The sequence below is a fragment of the Chanos chanos genome, chromosome 3 (genome assembly GCF_902362185.1).
Source record: "Chanos chanos chromosome 3, fChaCha1.1, whole genome shotgun sequence".
In the NCBI taxonomy this organism is placed as follows: Eukaryota; Metazoa; Chordata; class Actinopteri; order Gonorynchiformes; family Chanidae; genus Chanos; species Chanos chanos.
Window position 1 is genome coordinate 26,624,016 of NC_044497.1, and position 17,759 is coordinate 26,641,774.

General features: G+C 41.3%; 1 protein-coding gene across 1 annotated transcript; it reads left to right on the forward strand.

The window, feature by feature from the left end:
• The first annotated feature begins 11,042 nt into the window (after positions 1–11,042).
• On the forward strand, positions 11,043–16,118 carry avpr2aa (arginine vasopressin receptor 2a, duplicate a). Its single transcript, XM_030768289.1, has 5 exons — positions 11,043–11,426; positions 11,894–12,139; positions 12,632–12,778; positions 13,806–14,469; positions 15,919–16,118. The coding sequence occupies exons 1-5, from the start codon at positions 11,043–11,045 to the stop codon at positions 16,116–16,118; spliced, it is 1,641 nt and encodes a 546-aa protein (XP_030624149.1).
• Positions 16,119–17,759: the final 1,641 nt, after the last annotated feature.

Sequence of the window (17,759 nt, forward strand, 5' to 3'; positions counted from 1 at the left end):
GGCAAACAAATAACTTAACAAAAAAGTAAATCGAGAGGGGAAAGAACTAGAATGATGAAGATAACTGAAGGTGAGCAGTTATCTTCAGGAGTAAAGAGAAGTTGTTTCCCAGTGTATTACTGTGAAAAGCCCCCCCCTCTCAACCCTCTCCTCTACCACCCCCCTCCCCCAGGCTCCTGTGCATGCCCCATCACGGCCACGTCCCTCACATACACAAAATCACACACACACACACACACACACACACACACACACACACACACACATTTGCCCAAAGTGCTTCAGCATGCCAACGTGCAAGAAGCAGATGGGTCCGTGCATTACACGGGACCTCCGGAGCTCTCTGTCTCTTTTTTGCCACTTGATACTTTCCTCTGATGTCTCTTTTTTTAAAAGCTCAGGAAGGCTTGTGGACACTCACTCACCACAGATACAGACATGTTCTATGTACGCACCAGTAAAACCAGTCAGCATGTCGTAATATGTCTGGGTGACAAATTCCACTCTGACAGAAGACAGAGAGAGAAAGAGGTCAAAAGCCCAAAAAGTCTATTCTTCCATGTACATGAGATCTAACATTGTGTTTTAGGTTAGTCAGTCTTCTCTCCATGTTCTTTTCATAAAGCACCAACCACACAAAAGCACTGCATTCTTTCTAGCTCACGGTTATTTACCTGACTTGTAAAGTCTAAAAGTTTCTTCTTTTTTTTTTCCTCAGGTGGGTTTGTACTAACACAATCTCTTTAAAGCTCTCTATGGGGATGAGCCACACCTTAGTCTACATCTGTCCAACACTGATGATGGATGATTATTGCTTGCCATCTATTAATACACAAGTGGTAACTATGAGGGATTTGTTTAGAGGAGAAACCTGTTTGTGGTTGTTCAAAAGACAACTGTATGACAATTTAAGGGATTTTGCATTCAGCAGGGAAGTCAGTGCACGATAGTGTGTTAAGGTTGAATAAAATTATGTTTATTTAAACAAGTGGTAGCTGGAAAGTTGTAGAATAGCTTGATGCTATAAGCAGTGTTCTGGAACTCTGAGTTATGAGAATCCTCACAGAAGAGTGCTTTAAGAAATGTTAGGTTTAGCTGCATTCTAGGCTTGGAGGGCGCTTTAGTTTGCTTGTTTTTGGTTACTCAGCAGCTATCAAAGCTAGCCGCTAAGAAGACAAGTTGCTGAGAGGAAAGCCAAAGAAATTCATTCTCAAAGGAAAACAACTGTCATCATTTTATTTCTGGCAACAAGCAGAAACTGCTTAAAATGTATGTAAAGATTCGGGTGTCGCTCCAGTTAGCCATTGCCATAGGAACTGATCTCAGATGACAGAAATATAGGGCTTCTTGTCTCTAGCTGTAGTCTTTCTTTGCTGGGGCGTGGCAGCAGTCAGCATCAATAAATCTGATGAGAAATGAATTTGGACATCTGGAGAAACTCATTAGATGCATGAGTTGTAAATATATTCTGCTCTGCAGATGTTTTTTGGGAAGGGAAAAATAGCAGTATAAAGACATGTGCCCGTGTGTGTGTGTGAGTGTGTGTATGCGTGTGTGTGTGTGAATACATATATACATGTGTATGTGTGAGTGTGTTTACATAATTATGTATGTGTGTCTATGTGTGTGTGTGTGTGTGTGTGTGTGTGTGTGTGTGTGTGTGTGAGAGTGAGAAAGAGAGAGAGAGAGAGAGAGAGAGAGAGAGAGAGAGAGAGAGAGAGGATCCATGGGTATTTTAGGATTTAAAGACACATCAGTGGACATGATAAAACATTCCCTGTTCCTGTGTCTTCCTAAGGCAAGGACAGGACAGGGCTAACATCAAAATATCTCTCTCACTTTTGTCTTTCTCTCTCTCACTCTCTACTTCTTTCTTCCTCTCTCTCTCTCTCTTTCTCACACCCACAGACACGCAGTGAGGCTGATCCGAGACTGCTCTGGGTGTACTAAAATCACTATCTCTCTCTGCCTGTCTCCATCCCCCCCCTCTCTTTTTCTCTCTCATTCTCTCTCTCTCTCTCGCTCTCTCACACACACATAGACACACACAGACACAGACACACACACACACACACACACACACACACACCTTTAGATACAAAGGCACTCCGCTAGACACACACTCTGCTGTCCTGTTATGTGAATGTTCTGAATGATTTTTATGCAGGTTCTCTTTTTTGGTAAACAGAGCCTAGACATTTGTCAGTGTCACACTGTGTCTCATATTTGTAAACAGACCAGTGTCTAACACCAAACTAAACACACTGACACAGCATGTGGCCACACCCTTCACAGGTCAATGCACATGCACATGCAAATAGTCCCACAGATGAGCCACGACAGTCCAGCCCTATCCGACACACTCTGCGGACTTGTTTTCAGGGAGTGCTGAGTACATATTCGACCTCCCTGTCACCAATCCATTGACCTTTCTGAGTATCATGCAGGAGGTGAAAAGGAGAAATATCTCTTCCTCCTTCCTCTTCTGACTCCTCCCTGCGTCTCCAGAGGACAGGAGAATTGACCCAGGAGGAGGGGAGAGAAAGAGAGAGAGAGAGAGAGAGAGAGAGAAACTGAGAGAGAGAGAGAGAGAGAGAGACTGAGAGAGAGAGACTGAGAGAGAGAGAGAGAGAGAGAGAGAGAAACTGAGAGAGAGAGAGAGAGAGAGAGAGAGAGAGAGAGAGCAAGGAACGGTGAGTTCAAGTAGGCAGAGCTCAAATTCAGCGCCATCAGCACACACACTTGCGCATGTTTAGGCTGGGAAAAAGGAGACACGGACACGCAACTCTGGGAATGCGTATATTTTTCTCAGGATAACTCGCATACATCTGCTTCTGAGAGGAACTGGAATAAGAAAACAACAAGAGAATTCACTCATTCAGTGGCTTGGGGGCAAAGCTAAAAAAACAACAAAAAAAAAAACTCACAAGATGACATACAATCTCACATAGACTGGTGAGACAACACACAACCCATTCATCAACACTGGAGCAATTACACTAACTCACCAGTCCTGACAGGACTCATCGGGAGAGCTGTGCTTCTGAACGGGAGTGGAGGAGATAGAGAGAACAGGACGAAAAAAAGTGGATTATCACAAAATAGTGAAAAATACCTGGATAAGACCCCATCAGAGTAAGTGCTTTTCTGCTAATCATGTACAAATAAGTGTGTGTGTGTGTGAGCGCACACACATTTCTTACATAATTTTCAATGGTTAATGGATTCTTGTAGGCTTTGATGTGACATTATACGGCCCAAAGTCCATGTAAAGATCATTTTACGAGAGTAAGTAGAATGATGCCTGTATACGTTTTCAGATAAGCTGCCCCTGTCAAGCTTATTCTTTACAGTGCTGCGGTGTCATGTTTCCTGCCAGGCAAAGATGATTTACTTTACCTGACTGCGCAAAAAGTGACCAATTAAACAAGTCAAAGTCAGGGTCATGTTACTGCCTAATGTCAGGCACCATGTGCTGAGGAAACCAAATTCTTTTCTGCTTTTTTTTCCTTCTTCTTCTTTTTGTTTGTTTGTTTTTGTAAGGTGTTAAAAAAGAGTGGATCTCTACAAAGGCAAGGACCATGCACTGAGAGACAGGTGAGGGAAAAGACAAAACACAAACACACACACACATAAATGTGCTCATAAACACACACATAAAACTTGCTTACAGGTTATGCTGCTGTGCATACTGTCTAACACACCATATTACAAAATTACTATATTTTCACCCTTAACACAACTGGGATGTATGTGTGAGATCTGGACTGGACTTTCTGTAGTTTTATTTTGGATGGACTTTACACCAGCAGAACTCTACATAAGTTTTTCTAATGTGAGGCACAAGATTGATGACTCCCTCATGTGCTTACTGCTAATGTCCCCATTGTAAACACTGAAGGAGTCCTCTCGCCTCCTCTTTCATGGGGGAAAAAAAATTAAAAAAAAAAAAAAAAAACCTCTAAAATTGGACAAATGTTTTCTACACCAGCTGCCCTCAGAGAAAGCCAACCGAGAGTTAATTTAGTGATGAAATTGGAGTCATTAATGGAGACCACATCACGTAGCAGAAAATCTAGCAGTCTCCCACATGTGTTCTTATGAAACAATTTAGATGCTGATTAGGAATTTCAGTCGAAATAACAGCTGACAACACATTCTTTTTTAACACAGATGCAATTTAATAAATCTCCTTCCTATTTCTCAAAACCACTTCCCTCACATTTGACTGAACCAGAGTTGTGCTGACTTTGTCCATTGGTAAATGGGGCTTTCCATGAAAAAAAAACCAACAAAAAAAGAAACCATGTTGACAGAAATCTTGACCTATATTGATAGACTTTGTGAGCATACAAGTAATCACATCAATACCAAATCTTTTCACGCAGAGAAACCACCAATCAAACAAAGGTGTGTATTTGGCTAAGCAATGGTGCATAACAGTTTCTTTTTTTTATCATTTTTTCATGGATTGTTTTGGCAAGCAATAGCGATATAATGTGTTTACTTTCACTGTGACTAGTTTAGCAAAGAGGTCATGGCACGTCGATGCAACTGAGCTAAGGAGAAAATGGTCGGCACAAATTTTGTCCTAAGAGACCTAATTTTGTTTGACATCAAATCATTTGGGGAAATGGGTTTTGGCCATTTCCACAAATGAATCAGTTGTTATCTGTGGAAAATTCTCCAATGGACGTGTGATCATTAAAGTAGAGTGAAATGAGTTGTGTACATTTAGTAATGTGGGGCCCAGGTATGGGAGGAGGGGTGGAGAAGTGGATATGCCTATTGAGTGGTCTTATCGGCTTTGAAAAGCTGCCCTGATGCCAAACTGGAGGTTTGGATAACAGACTAAGACGCCAACTGATTCACAATGGCCCTGTTGAATAATGCACAATTAATTAGCGGTAGGGGGGGAAAAAAACCCTCTTTAACACGCTGCGATCGTGTCACTGCACAACATAATGTGATCTCAATGGATTGAGACAAACATCTAATTTCCTACAGTTTTCAGCACTCTGCTGTTCAGCCTATTCCCTTTAGTGTCCTCCGTGTATCTGAAATGATGGCACTGATGGTACGGAAAACGAATTGACATAAGGAAACAAGCTTTTTTTTTTTTTTCTCATTGGTCGTTTGCTAAGAGTGTGTCGGGTGATGTGACGGTATAAAGGATCGGTTTGGTGACCTACTTTCAAAATTTCTGTTCAGCTCGCGGGATATACCTTTTTAATTCTGTCAAGTCAACACCTACCCCTACTGCAGAACGTGTGCTTATATGTGTGTGGGCGTATTTGCTCAGTGAAAAGGTGAATTTAATGTGTGTGTGTGTGTGTGTGTGTGTCAGAGAGAGAGAGAGAGAGAGAGAGAGAGAGAGAGAGACTGCACGGATCCTTGAGAGACTGCAACATTTCTACCACATAAAGTATGTACAGTTTTTTTTAATAAATTACTCTTTTGTTTTATATTTCCAGTTTTCTTTCTTTTTTTCTTTTTTGATATCTTCATCTTGGAAAGGGTGAAACATGACTTGTACTGATTTTTTTTTCTCTTCTTCTTCATAAAGAGATAAAGCAAATCAGATCAGACACATACATTTCAAAAACAAAACAAAAAATAAATAAATAAAACAGTAAAATAACGGGGAAAGGCTGCAATTCACATGGAACTTTTGGTCATAGTATCGTGTTATATAACATGTATTATAATAACTTAAGGATAGCTATACTATATCCGCCAGCAGGGACCATATTTCATCGAAAGTCTCTGTCTGTAGTCTCAGGAGAAATGTAATCTTTCTCCATTGAGCAAATCCCTTTGTATGACTGACATTTTTTTTAAACCACTTATACACAGTCGCTCTTGTTTCCAGCTGTAAACAATATCTGCACCAAATATAGCTGTTCAGATTGATAACTAGGGTCGCCTTGGGAGACGTACGACAATTTCCCTTTCAAAGCATCGTGTTTCATGTTCCATTTACGATCCAGGACATGACAATGCCAAGAGACATGTAAGTAACTATACTCTGTAGTCTCTTCAACAACCACTGGTTGAATTTGTGGCAGAAAAAAAATTTAAATACTACTAGAAAACCAAATACTTTCCATTGAAATTCTCTCCATGAACCAGCTTTACAATTTATCTTTAACCATCTCTCATCACTAATTCCTCAGTGCCTGTATAGTCGATATTGATCTCCCTTTTTTCCCCCCAAGTGCAGTCATTTTTAATAGATGATGAATAGGAGTTGAGATTTTCCCTGGCTATCTCCAGCTGAAGAGTTTAGCTATGAAATCAAAGATCTGTGAACATCATAAAAGAACTAACAAGGGCAAATAAACCTCAGTAGTTAACTGTTTATCAGACTTAACTGTTTATAATTTATTATTAAACAAAGAGAGATGTAATACAGATCATTCTTGCATCAAGTTTTAGGCATAAGTTTTTGTTTTTTTTATTTGAATAACTGGGGTTTGTTCAAAAAAAAAAAAAAAAAAAAAAAGCTCTGATGCGTTTTGACGTTTTTCTCAAGCATGCTGCTCTCGAGTTTCTCTTCATGACAGGAACTGCATACGTATCTCAATACATTCCTCTATCTTCAACCATTTCTTACACGTGCTCTTTAGTATCCTGACAGCTAATTTTTGGTAACTGTAGTCCTCTTTGTGATTTAGTTACTTGTAAAACTTTGAGATATTGCCTGAACCTTTAATTAAACCATGTAAATCTGGAGCTCTGCAGATTAGTACATATAACACCACCTGTAGTTAAAAATACTTATCTTGTCTCATCACTCAGTGAGGTTTTGGAATTGTGGTATTACCTCTACAGTACAGGGAGGGCAGGAGAACAGAGAGAGCGCGAGAGAGAGAGAGGGGAAACTCCACAAATTCAAAAGATTACATGACTCTCACCTTTTTACTACCGCAAGACTGGTGTGCTCACTCCATTGCAGGGTGCCTCTGTAAAAAGCTTAGTCAGGAGGGGACAAATGGTCCAGTATACGCGCGAGGGTAGAGTAATGAGACAAAGTGAGAGATGAAGGGATGAGGGAGAGATAAGGAGCTCCACGATCATTGTTAAAATCCGCTCAGTAAAACCGCTCGGGGAGGGGAGGGTTCCAGCGTCTTCATGAATCAGCCGTGACAGACAAACTGTGTGGAGAAGCAGGCTGATAACACAGCAGGGAGCGAGCAGATTGTATCTAACATCTTAAACTGCTGAGAACAAAATGCATGTGGAAATGAACAGTTTGACACAATAGCACAGAAGCCGCAGTCTCTACTGGCACAATGTCTGCGTGCATGTGCTATGAGTTTCATTGTTTAACATACAGAACTATTTTAGAAGCTTACAGTGAGGTATTATTCAACCCTCTCCACGGTTTACAGAGTGTTAATGTATTGTCAGGATTGTTAAAATGGGTTGTGTTCTCACTCAAATGACTTAAAAGACCATTTATAGCACATTTAAATGATCTGTACAGCCATAGATGTGAGCCTAGCCTACAAATGAACGGTACCTCCTGATGAAAGGTCTGGAGGTGTGCGCATGGATGTATTGTGACCACGTCCTTGTGAGGTCTGGCTCAAGTCGGGCTACCTGTAATACGTTTGACAGTCACGAGGGCTATGGTGGAAAATTTAGCAGGTCTCCAGGGCATTCTTCACACTCAATTTGGTACAAACCATGACTCCCACCGGAGCAAACTGAGATGACGGTTCCTTATAAATATCTGGAAAAAACGCTTGATTTTTTATTCTTACGGGAATCTGGGTTCTGTAAAACGGCAATTACTGGCTTTTGTCGGGTAAGAATCACTTGTAAATAAAACTGTTCCCAACTAAACTGTCCTACAGAATAACACTAATGCAAAAAAACCTCTTTTCATTTAATGAGAAAATAAGTCGACATGCAACAATTAAAAAAACGTTTGTACTTTCTTAGCTAGGGCGTCTGGAAGTTTTTCGTTATTAATTCGCTGTTTGTTTATCTATTTTCGCCGGTTTGCTGGCTCACATGCACCTGAGTAAATTTAGTCAACAGTGTATCAATTTGCATTGATAAGAGAAAAAATTGGAGGACACGTAACTGGCAGTAATGTCGATTATCAGCAGGTGTATTTTTTATCTGTCTAATTAAACATTTTCTAGAATGATCTTCATTTTTAAATGTATTTTTCAGCCTTACCGGACTACCAGTTAACTGCTGCTTCTCACAACATATGTGCTTTACAAAAGATTTCAATTTGTACAACTATACAGGCGATTTTCCATTCTGTTTAATGTAACTCCCACATTGAAAATGTTATTTCAGCTCTTGTTAGCACCGCTGTTGTTTCCTTAATTTATGCTGAAAAGGTAGTCTATACACCTACTCAGCGTTATGGATGACTAATTGTATCAGATGCCTGGTGTAGCAGTGTTGCGTCACATTTTCTAATGCTAGATTTTCCCAACAGAAACATTTTGACATTTTGAGACTAGTGACGGCTTTGTGTCAGACTGTGATTTTTTTTTTATTTAAACTGCTACCCAAAAAGGCATTGTCAAAACTGGGAGATGAAGCCATATTTTCCAGTATAATAGAACTTCATATAATAACACCCATTAGCAGCATAACACCGATAATTATAATTATCAGTAGTGGTAGCTGTAGTAAGCTAGCAGTAGTGCTAGCAGTGGCAGCATTGGCAGTGTGCCTATATGTATTTTTCTGGGCTTTCCAAACTTAAATAGGCCTAATTTTGTCTCCTCACAATATCAAGTGAAAAATAAATTAGCGAAAAGAAAAGAAAACAAGCATATTATGCATATTATACGTATTTCTATTGACATAGGATACCCCTGTCTTGTTTTTTTTAGCTGTCAGCAAACAGCAATTGAATTCTGTGGAATTCTGAAGTGTTTATCTTTGTGAGCGTGCTGTGTTCCAAGTTTGACCTCCTGACCTGGAACAAGGTAATACTGAGATGTAGGCTAGGTCAGATTAGAGTGGATGACTCATTGCATTGCCTGAAAACAGCGGATATCAAATGTGCTCTTTAGACAATATCACACCATATAAACACAGTTCATCAAACACAGACAGTACGAAGATATCTCACACTGATTATCATGGTGAGATGCCATGGGAGACATACTCACCCACACAAACAAACAAAGCCAGTGACTAACTAGAATAACTGGATTATTGAAAAAGACACTATGCCTCTTACAACACAATACTACAAAATACAACACAGTGGAGTAACTAAAAGTGTTAACACACAAAGGTTAAACAATTTTTAGTTCTTCTTGGTGTTCCTCAGAGGAAGTTCCTCTTGGAACAGGCATGTTCATACACACACACACACACACACACACACACACACACACACACTCACACACACACAAACACACACACGACACAGTCTGATGAAAATGTAGTTTTGACTTAGCAGGGTGAGTGTTAGGCATTAAGGTATTATGTAATATTTATTTAAAAAATGATCTGAACCACTTGTCTCAGACAAAATTACTGTCTTGTCTGTCATTTTATATCCTTTAGTCTAAATCATATAATGTCTAACAGATTGCACAATGAGCTGATGATGAAACGTGTACACTTATTCCCATACTCTCTCTCTCCCCTTTGCCCTACCCTGTTGTCTCTCAGCACTCATACACGGTCATCTATTTCTGGCTTTGCTGGTATTCGTCCACTTTTATGCTTTCCCCGTCTTCATTTCTTTGCACTTATCACCAGTCTCTCTCCCCTCTCTGCCCTTCTGTATGGACCCGTCCACGCTACAAATCTATTTTTCAAATAAACGGGCGTCATAAATGATGAAGATTCCTTTTTTGGTATTTATTTGTATGGGCGGGGAACATAAACCATGGTTTTATTGGGATCCTGAAAGCTTTGATTGGGTGAGTGGGGAGAGGAAGCAAAAGAAGGGAGGGAAAGAACAGAGAAAAGAGCTGAGAGGAGGGGTGTGTGGAATGGAAGTGAGGGATGAGAGAAAGAGAGAGAGAGAGAGAAAGAAAGAAAGATTAGAGGAGAGTAAAGGTGGAGGAGTAAATGGGCTAGGATTGGAGGAATAGCTGTCAGATCAAGCGAGGGAAAGTATGGAAAAGAAAACAAGCAGAGCAGTATTTGCGTCAAAGAGAAACGAGAGAGCGAGAGACAGACAGACGTAATGGTGAGGCTTTACATAAAAAGAGAAGATGCCGTCTTGAATAATCCAACTTATGGTAACATGTCAGTGAGTAAGCTCGTTTTTTAACAATTTTAACATATGTTTTGGGAATTGTACCGCGTTTTCCTTTCTCTCATGAATTTCTTGGTGTATTTGCCCAACCTTCAAAACCAATCAAAATCCAATCAGGAACTCAGCAATGATTAAAATTATTGTCAGCACACTATTAACATTAGATCAGTCTTAACCAAACAACCAGTCAACCTTCTTTCTAAATCTCCTTATGATTAAAAAAGTATTGATGTTAAGATAAAACTCGAGAGAATATAGAAACAACAACAAATTTAAACGTATTCTGTTTTGCCTTTTTGCTTTGTGCTGTCCTGACAATTTCAAAACCTTTCTTTCTCTCTCTTTTTTGTTTGGCTTGGAGAGGCAGCTAATGTTATAATATGTCTTCTTTTTCGGAGTATACGACTCAGCAGAAAGGCTAGAAAGTCAGTCTCTCTGGATGGAAACTGTTGCACTTAACTTGTAAAAATGACAACAACAGAGAGACGAGAAAGTGCAGTGGGGTCATTTTTTTTTTAAAGGACTCTGTGTGTTTCTGTGAGTCTGTCAATGAAATTTATTAACAAATTTTGGGGGCAATGAAGGATAAACTTACAAACAGGCAATTTCTGGGTATCAGAAAACCCTGTTTCCTTGTCACCATATCTGAGCCATCTGTTTACTTTACTGCAGATAAAATAGCAAAGTGTGTGACTGGTTTGTTGTGGCATCTTCAAGTCTCTCTCTCCCCCTTTATTTTGGGGGACACCTCTTCAATCTTGCGAATGTCACATTTCTCATTCCAGGCATGGAGACCATCTCTCGGGATGCTGGGTGGGAAGGATCTGTGACCTCTTACCCGACCACGCCCAGATGGACTAACTCCACCCTCTTCCCCCCGATCCTAGGCCACGCCAGGCTCAATGGCACACATGGAGGGAGCTCGTTTTTTTGGCCCTTTTTTGAGAACAACAGCACGGCCATCCCTCCCGTGACCCTGGTGAAACCTCGGGTCCGAGACCAGGCTCTGGCCCAGGCAGAGATAGGGATTCTGGGGCTGATTCTAGCTCTCACCACGCTGGGCAACAGCTTGGTTCTGTGGGTTCTGCTGAGGAGACGGAAATACAACGCACCCATGCACCTCTTCATGGTCAACTTGTGCGTGGCTGACCTGGTGGTGGCGTTTTTTCAGGTGACTTTCAGTGTTTTCCATAACCCATCTACTGTGCACAAGGTCAATCCAACTCAAGTGAAATATGTTAATTTAGATGGGTGGGGGCGGGGGGGGGGCAGTCGAGGGGGCATGAAAACAAATTTGGGTTTGAAGAAAATTTATATTTATTTTCCCTTGGTGTCAGTTTTGCTAGAAATGAATATAGATTGTGAATGTTTGATTTCACAACGGGAGTTCAAAAACCAGAACAAGTATGAGTTTTAAAAAATAGTAGGAGAAAAGTCAACATGTTGGCCAGTCTGAATTTTTTTTTTTTTTCAAAATACCACTGAAAAGTTCAAACCACAGCTCTCTCAAACTTTTCCAACTTTCACCAGACACATGCACGCAGTGACAACAAAAGCTGTAATTGCTGCTAAACGTAGCATTCACACCTGGGCTGTTGGCCGCCTGCTTATTTTGAAAATCCCTGTTGTGATTCCCAGGTGCTCCCTCAGCTGGTCTGGGACATCACGGAGAGATTCCAAGGCCCCGACGGCCTCTGCCGGACTGTGAAGTACCTGCAGGTCGTGGGCATGTTCGCCTCCTCCTACATGATCGTGGCCATGACCGTAGATCGCCATTATGCTATATGCTGTCCCTTACAGGCTTACCGCGGCGGGACAGTCTCCCGCTGGAATGCCCCCATTATTGTGGCCTGGGTGCTGGCATTGGTGCTCAGTATCCCACAGGTAGGGAGAAGATGCTGAGTTGCAGTTTAAGACCTGCTGTAGTTTTATTTACTGTTATTTGTCTGGGTGTTTGTCTGGTTTTTTTTTTTTTACCTGTTTTCCACTGTGGTGTATACAGCATGTCTTTTTAAAGCTCACTGTTATGGAGCAAGCAGTTTAAAAGAAAATCACCACCTTCGCGCTTGTTACTATTTTGGTCCCTGTTAGAGGAGTTTGATCAGAGCGTTTTTCACACTCCCATCACACTGCTCTCACACTTCATGGCTTTTTGCTTATTTTACCAGTCAAACACCTAATTACCCTGGTCTTTAAAAGCCCATAACAGCGGCCCAAAAAAAGAAAACAAAAAACGTCTGCCAACATACAGATGTTAAATTGCAGGCTACACCAATTCCAAAAAAAAAAAGGAGAGAGAAGACTAATCCATCGATGTCTCCCTCAGGAAAGGATGAGTGTGCTGATGCTGTCTTGTCCTCCATCCTCTCTTCGTAGGTGTTCATTTTCTCCAGGACGGAGATGGCCCCGGGCGTGTATGAGTGCTGGGGACACTTTGCGGAGTCATGGGGGCTGAAGGCTTATGTCACATGGATGACTCTGGCTGTGTTCGTCCTACCTGCTTTCATTATAACTGTCTGTCAGGTAATGGACTTCCCCTTCAACTCCTCCATACACAGAGCTCCATCTGCCATGTGTTATTTATGGTCCAACATTCACACAATGTGTGTGTGTGTGTGTGTGTGTGTGTGTGTGTTAAAGAGAGAGAGAGAGAGAAAGTGTGTGCTATTGACAGCACCCACATTCCAATGGCTTTAGTTCCACTCCATTAGACATGAATGGAGCGTTTTGAATGGTATTTTCTGTGATTTATGATTGGCTGTGTCTAGCGCATTCTTTTGCCTTTATGTGTTCGGTACCATTAGCATCCTAATGAGCACAACAACTCAGAGCCCAGGAGGTAAGCGAGTAACGGGATTTTTGCAGTATACTTATGGCTCCATATTACTGTCAAATATTATAATCTCAATGACACTTACGGTTTACCTGTTCCTATATTGTCCTTTATCATACCAGTTTACCATATGTCTTTTAATGGCTGGTTACAAAAGCATTCATAAATTTCCAGTCAGTCATGATTCTGATTTGCTGTCTTTATTGATGAATGTTTTGACAAGCACAAAGGGAAGCAGATCATCCTCAATTAATTATGAAGAAGACTGTGAAATTGAGAAGTTTGTAGTTGCATACAAAAGTACATGTGCCACAACATGCTCCATACGGTTATGCAGCCTAATAAGGGAAAAGTTCTTTGAAAACCTTAGCCCATGTCTCTGCTGAATGACTTGTTGTAGCATGAGGCACTTAGAGTCTATTTCCTGGGGCTTTCCATTATTCTGTCGATTGCATATAACATTTCTTAAGAAGACGGACATTTTAAACTTTGAAGGGCTTTTTGGTTACAGTGGTTCTATTCTGGGAAAGGAACTCTGATGTGTGGAGATTTCTCACCGTTAACTGATCCAGCTCTCAGCCGACCACTGGTTTTGTCCTTAAGAGCCCTGTGTTATATGAAGAGACCGCTAAGTGCTACCAGCTGATTACTTGTGCCCTGGTTTATTTTTGGGTTTATATCTCACTGATGTTTGTTTCAATACTCTGTTTAATGCAGGTACGCATTTTTAGGGAAATTCACGATAACATTTACCTGAAGTCGGAGCGTGTTGTGTCAGCAAACATCAAAAAGAACATGGTTCTCTTTCGGTTCCCTAACATCAAAAAGAACGCTGGGAGAACCAACGAGAGAGCTAGAGGCATGAATGGACCAAGAGAGTCAAGATTACTGGAGCACAATTACAGAAACCCTATCCACCCCCACTGCAATGCCTACAAATCCAAGAATGCACCACAAACAGACTGCTGCACTCTCTGTCCGTATAGAGGCATGCCCTCAGAGATAAAGTCATACCAGTCATGTCATCACACCCAATCTCCTGATGTCTTACTTCAGAACCACACTCATGCCAACCAGAATAACTCAGCCCCATTCCACAACCTGGGTCAAAGTCAGCTCCAGCCCACTGAGGAAGACTCTGGGTGTTACCAGGATTCTTTTTGTTACCATGACAGCAACAGTCCTCTGAGCACCTACCCTGTTAGGGAACATCCTTATCCCCACCGAAACCCCTCATTACCGCCGCTGCCAGGAGTGTCCAGGGCCATGTCCAAAACCGTTAGGATGACTCTGGTCATTGTGCTGGTTTACGTTGTGTGCTGGTCACCTTTCTTCATCGTGCAGCTGTGGGCAGCATGGGACCCCAACCCTCCTGAACAAGGTAAGTGATGTAATGGCATTTATTCCACTCTGTGAATAATCACTATGATTCTTCTCTCAGGATTTTGAGGGAGATCGTTGAATTTTGGTGATGGAGGTTGAATGATATGCATCTTTTTTTCAACTCATTTTTTCCCTTGCTTCATCTGCTGGGCAGTGGAAAGACAGAGTAAAGTATGAGTGGCACAGCTCTAATGAGACAGTGGAGCTCACAGAAATGCTCCTCTTTTTCAGTCATCCGATTCAGATGGCACATTCTCAATACGTTTCTCTGCCAGTAACAACCTCCCGCTCTCTTACCCTCCCTGGCCAGATGTTTTAAACACCCTCCAGCTCAAACACACACTCTCTCACACACACACATGTGCAAACACACCCATGGATGCACACGCATAAGCACACATGTGCACACATGCAGACACACACACACACGCATGGCCTCTCTCACATTTTCACACATGCACTCACTTGGTTTCATTACTATCAGCTGTTTGCCGTGGCTGTCTTTCTCTCTCCTTCTGTTGCCTTCTATTCTTTATCATACTGTTTTAAATTTGTGCAGAGGTGTTCTCGATTACGCTGATGTTTTAGATTAATGTCGACGTGGACTATGGAAAGTTGTACCATTTCCTAAGCAAAATATGAGATCACAAGTTTTGGCCAGACCACTATTATCTCCATATGGTTGTGGTTTTGACATTAGAATGAGAAAAAGACTTAGCACATACTTATTAATAATCCTGTGCCAAAACATCTATATTAGACTATTCAAGCACTGCACAGCACATTCCAGCCCTGTTCACTGCATGCAGGCATTCGAGGAACTCATTAAAGCCATTCCCACTTCATCACAGTAATTTGGCGAATTCTAATGATAATTCCACATCAGAGCCGTAACATTTTATTAAGCATGCTTTCTGTATATGTTTTGTCTCTGTTTATTTAGCAATATTGTATATCTACATATGAGACTATCGCAAATAATTACAGAACGCTACGTTGCAAAGATTATGTTTGGCGAAGAATTGTCAAACAGTCACTGTTAGCGTTGATGTTGTGGTATATTGAGACACACTCCTCATAAGGACGTGTTTTGTTATGACAGAGGACACTAATGTGACCTCTGCTGTTATGCCTGATCTACTCCCGCCAGTCCTGTCCTCCCTCACAGCCCCCTGCAATGCCGTTATAGCACTGATACACACAGGAATAGTCCTGCAGCTCTCATCTCTCTCTCTGTTTTTGTCAGAAACACTCACACACACACTCACACATACACACTCACACACACACACACACACCTTTCCCTCTCTCTCTCTCTCCATCTTTTTGTCAAACTAATTTTCCCAATCAGCTTCTCTCTCTCTCTCTCTCCGTCTCTCTCTCTTTCTCTATCTTGTTTATTGATTTTGCCAATCACTTTCTCTCTCTCTCTCTGTCTATTCAGCAGGAGTAGCCTTCACCATCCTAATGCTACTGGCCAGTCTGAACTCCTGTACCAACCCGTGGATTTACACAGCCTTCTCCAACAGCGTCTCGCGAGAGCTACGCACCCTTGTCTGCTATCCGTCCCGCTCCATACGCAGGGGCTCCCTGCCAGATGACTCCTCCGGCACAAACACATCCATCTCCAAGGACAACCACTGCTGAGCCTCAGACACCCCCCTCCACACACACACGCACGCAGACACAGACACACACACACACACACACACACACACTAGGCACGACCTGACCGCCTGTCACTCAAGTGTCTTGATGAAGGTTGATAGGGACACTTGCAGTCGAGTGGATATCAAAGCAGCGCATTGGCCAATGTTGGGAGGGAAGAGGATAAAGAATGCAGAATTTATTAAATGCACTGTAAAAAAAAGACACAACAATGTTTTTACTGATTTTTTTTATAGGGGTTTTATGTATTGTCAGCTGCTGATCTTGACTGAGTGACATTTGACTGAATTTCTGAAGCTGAATTTGAATGAAGCTGATTTACAAATGTGGACCAGCAGCATCTGTTGGCACATGGGAATGAAATGGTTCAAGCAGGACTGTCTGTGTATACTGGTCATGCAAAGCAAAGCAGGAGTCCAGCAGACAGACAGCTGAAACTGGCTCAGTTGCTCTGTCGAGTAAACAGGATTTGAAAGAAGTAAAACAAAAGAAGAAAATATGAATTCTATAATGTTAAATGTTATGTTGTATAAAGTGGACTTAATATTCTTGAAAGAACTTTTTTTCAGACAAAATATTTATAGGGACAAACTTGAGCTAATATGGTAATCTTTCAAAGCTTTTAGGGTTTTTTTGTTTTTTTTTAAAGAGAGAGAAATAGTTTGGACTTGAAAGAACCAGAAGAATCTCAATGTGAGAGCCATTTCGTCATGGTCATCAAACCTCTCCCCATTTATCCAGAACATTCTGACACCACTCTGGAGAGAAGGATAAAATAAGGGAAGACAGAGATTCCATCCAAAGAAAATGATCGAAAGCCCGTCAAACCGAAACCACTGAACGTTTTCGAGGGTCTTCGAGGATGTGGGATTTCTTCTTTCTTCTCTTTTTTCCACAGATAAGACCAAACGCTCTGTGTGTATGTGTGTGTGTTTCCCAGCTCCAGTACAGCATACACACAGGGCTTCACATAAGTACTGCGGATAAGTAGTCACCCACCTGATTCTGATCAAGTAGTCATCAGACCCTTGATTACTACACTTAGTAGAGTTTTTCATGGGCTTACATAAATACATTCAAGGTAGTGGAGTTTGCTGAGGCTGGGCTGAGAAACACTGTTTGAGATCTTGGGCAGTAAAGTCCAAAACACAAAACCCAGATCCAAAACCGAACAATCTGTATTTATATCACTAAGTAACATTCCGAACTGGAGGAGGCTTTTTTTGTTGTGGTTTTTTTAAAAAAAAAGGAAAGGAAAGGAAAGGAAATGCAGAAAATAGAGAAGACTGATTATTGAATGTTCCAGTCACTTTTAACCAACTGAGGCATCGTTCCAAAGATGCATCTATAACACTTTACAATGTGTGTCTGGACAGAGGAAAGAAGTTCCAGGTTTTTTTTTTCTCCCTTCTAAAGATTTTTAGGCTTTATGATTGTGTCTTAGCATTTCTGTAGCACTTTACAGTAGAGAGTTTACCTTAACTTAAGATTTTATGATAGAACAATACAAGGAAATATATGTACAGCAATAGAGGAATCTAGAAATTGAGGTCATGTCAGGCCAATCAAAGTGCCTTGAATGTAAGTGATGCCTGCCCTTAGCCTTTTAGTCCTTCTGTA

Excerpts from the sequence above, each read along its gene's own strand:
- avpr2aa (XM_030768289.1), top strand. The coding sequence starts at position 11,043 with ATGGAGACCATCTCTCGGGATGCTGGGTGGGAAGGATCTGTGACCTCT. Across the intron at positions 11,427-11,893 it reads TGGTGGTGGCGTTTTTTCAG|GTGCTCCCTCAGCTGGTCTG; the intron begins GTGACTTTCAGT and ends TGTGATTCCCAG. Across the intron at positions 14,470-15,918 it reads CCCCAACCCTCCTGAACAAG|GAGTAGCCTTCACCATCCTA; the intron begins GTAAGTGATGTA and ends TCTATTCAGCAG.